At 39.3% G+C, this 1,412-nt stretch overlaps 1 protein-coding gene across 1 annotated transcript in view; it reads right to left on the bottom strand.

The window, feature by feature from the left end:
- LOC119585903 (scavenger receptor cysteine-rich type 1 protein M160-like) overlaps positions 1-1,412 on the bottom strand; it is a 30,936-nt gene that overhangs the window by 24,337 nt on the left and 5,187 nt on the right. Inside the window, exon 6 of the mRNA XM_037934626.1 lies at positions 59-186. Within this exon, the coding sequence (XP_037790554.1) occupies positions 59-186 (128 nt within the window). The remainder of the gene's footprint in view (positions 1-58; positions 187-1,412) is intronic.

The raw sequence follows: 1,412 nt of genomic DNA, 5'->3' as shown, positions 1-1,412 counted from the left end.
TGTATTTCCTAAAGGCTGTATCTGTGAAGTAAAAGGCATTCATGTCACTTCCATTTACCTGCCGTCCGGACAGTGAACACTGCCATCGCACACGAGGGAACGCGCCACACAGCCTCTTCCGTCACTGCAAGGGAATTCTTGGCCAGAGCACTTGGAGTGGCGCGTCCGACACATCACTCCTGCAATCTGTTGACGTTGATAAAGGAATGCTGACGAATTAAATTGTGAAACGGTATAGCTGAAGACAAAAAGGATTATATAACCTATATATTTTGCACACTGTATCAATATGAACTACAGCCGGCTCAGGTTTATCTTTTCAAATTAGTCCTTTTCTGCTGTATTAAGTTATCCCTCTATTGTTACCATTTTTGTTGGCCTTATTTCTTCAACGTGCATTTAGAAACAGTGCTTTTAAGCTCCACATAAACATACTTGTTTGCCATCATGATGTTGCAATCATCTCTTATCATGTCCTACCCCAAGCAGTGTAAATGTAAATACCATCAGCTGGATGACGCAGAGGGATAATTGTCAGCTGCCAATGAATAAAATAAAGATAGCCCAGTCTATCTTTGGAAATTCGCCCAAAGGAACTATAAACTTCGCTACAGATTCGGGATAACTGTTACATTTACACTTGTCTAAACGTCAGAACATAAGACAGTCACATTCAATTTCGCCTCTGCATTTGTGTTCCAAGTATTTCGAGGTGTGGAGACTGGCAAGTCATGCTTCATTCATAAACAACAAGCTCGACTTAAGTTATGGGGAGCAGGAAGTAACCTTCAAAACAGAGGGTACAACCACAATCACTTTTTATCTATCGAAATACACAAGCAGACTTTTAAGCCGCGGTCACATAACCGTGTTTTCCTGCAACTTTTATACTTGTCCCAGGCTAAATATTAGTTTTCTCCCAGTTCACTGGGCACACAGGCAGTACATCGCTTCCATTCTTTAAACTGCATACATGTAAACAATGATGACATCACAGCCACTTTGAAATCAAATTCTGTGTAGAAATAATAAGCACACCTAAAAATATAAGGGTATAAAATATAGTGTTTATATAAAAATTGTATTAACCTACTATTAACCTACCTAAAAAAATGCTAAGAGCATAGAGACCGGGGTATTTTTCTTTCCTGTGTGTCTGATTTTTTCTTTACATGCACTATGGCACGTCGTTCTGTGTGGCACTGGGAGCTCTCATCATGAGTGGGTTAATTGATATATATATGATTACAATTACGTATGCACTCAAGTAACTTTTTATTAATCGACAATAGACTCTTGCCGTGTCCCAATGCTTGATTCCAAATATTGTAAAGCATCTCACCTAACCTACAACAAAGTTGCTACAAAAAGAAGATGCCAGCTCAGAGGGGAAATTGGTTATTACTGCCAAG

Source organism: Penaeus monodon, chromosome 20, assembly GCF_015228065.2.
Source record: "Penaeus monodon isolate SGIC_2016 chromosome 20, NSTDA_Pmon_1, whole genome shotgun sequence".
Lineage (NCBI taxonomy): Eukaryota > Metazoa > Arthropoda > Malacostraca > Decapoda > Penaeidae > Penaeus > Penaeus monodon.
The sequence above is the reverse complement of the archived record's forward strand: the minus strand, read 5'-3'. Positions and strand labels throughout refer to the sequence as shown.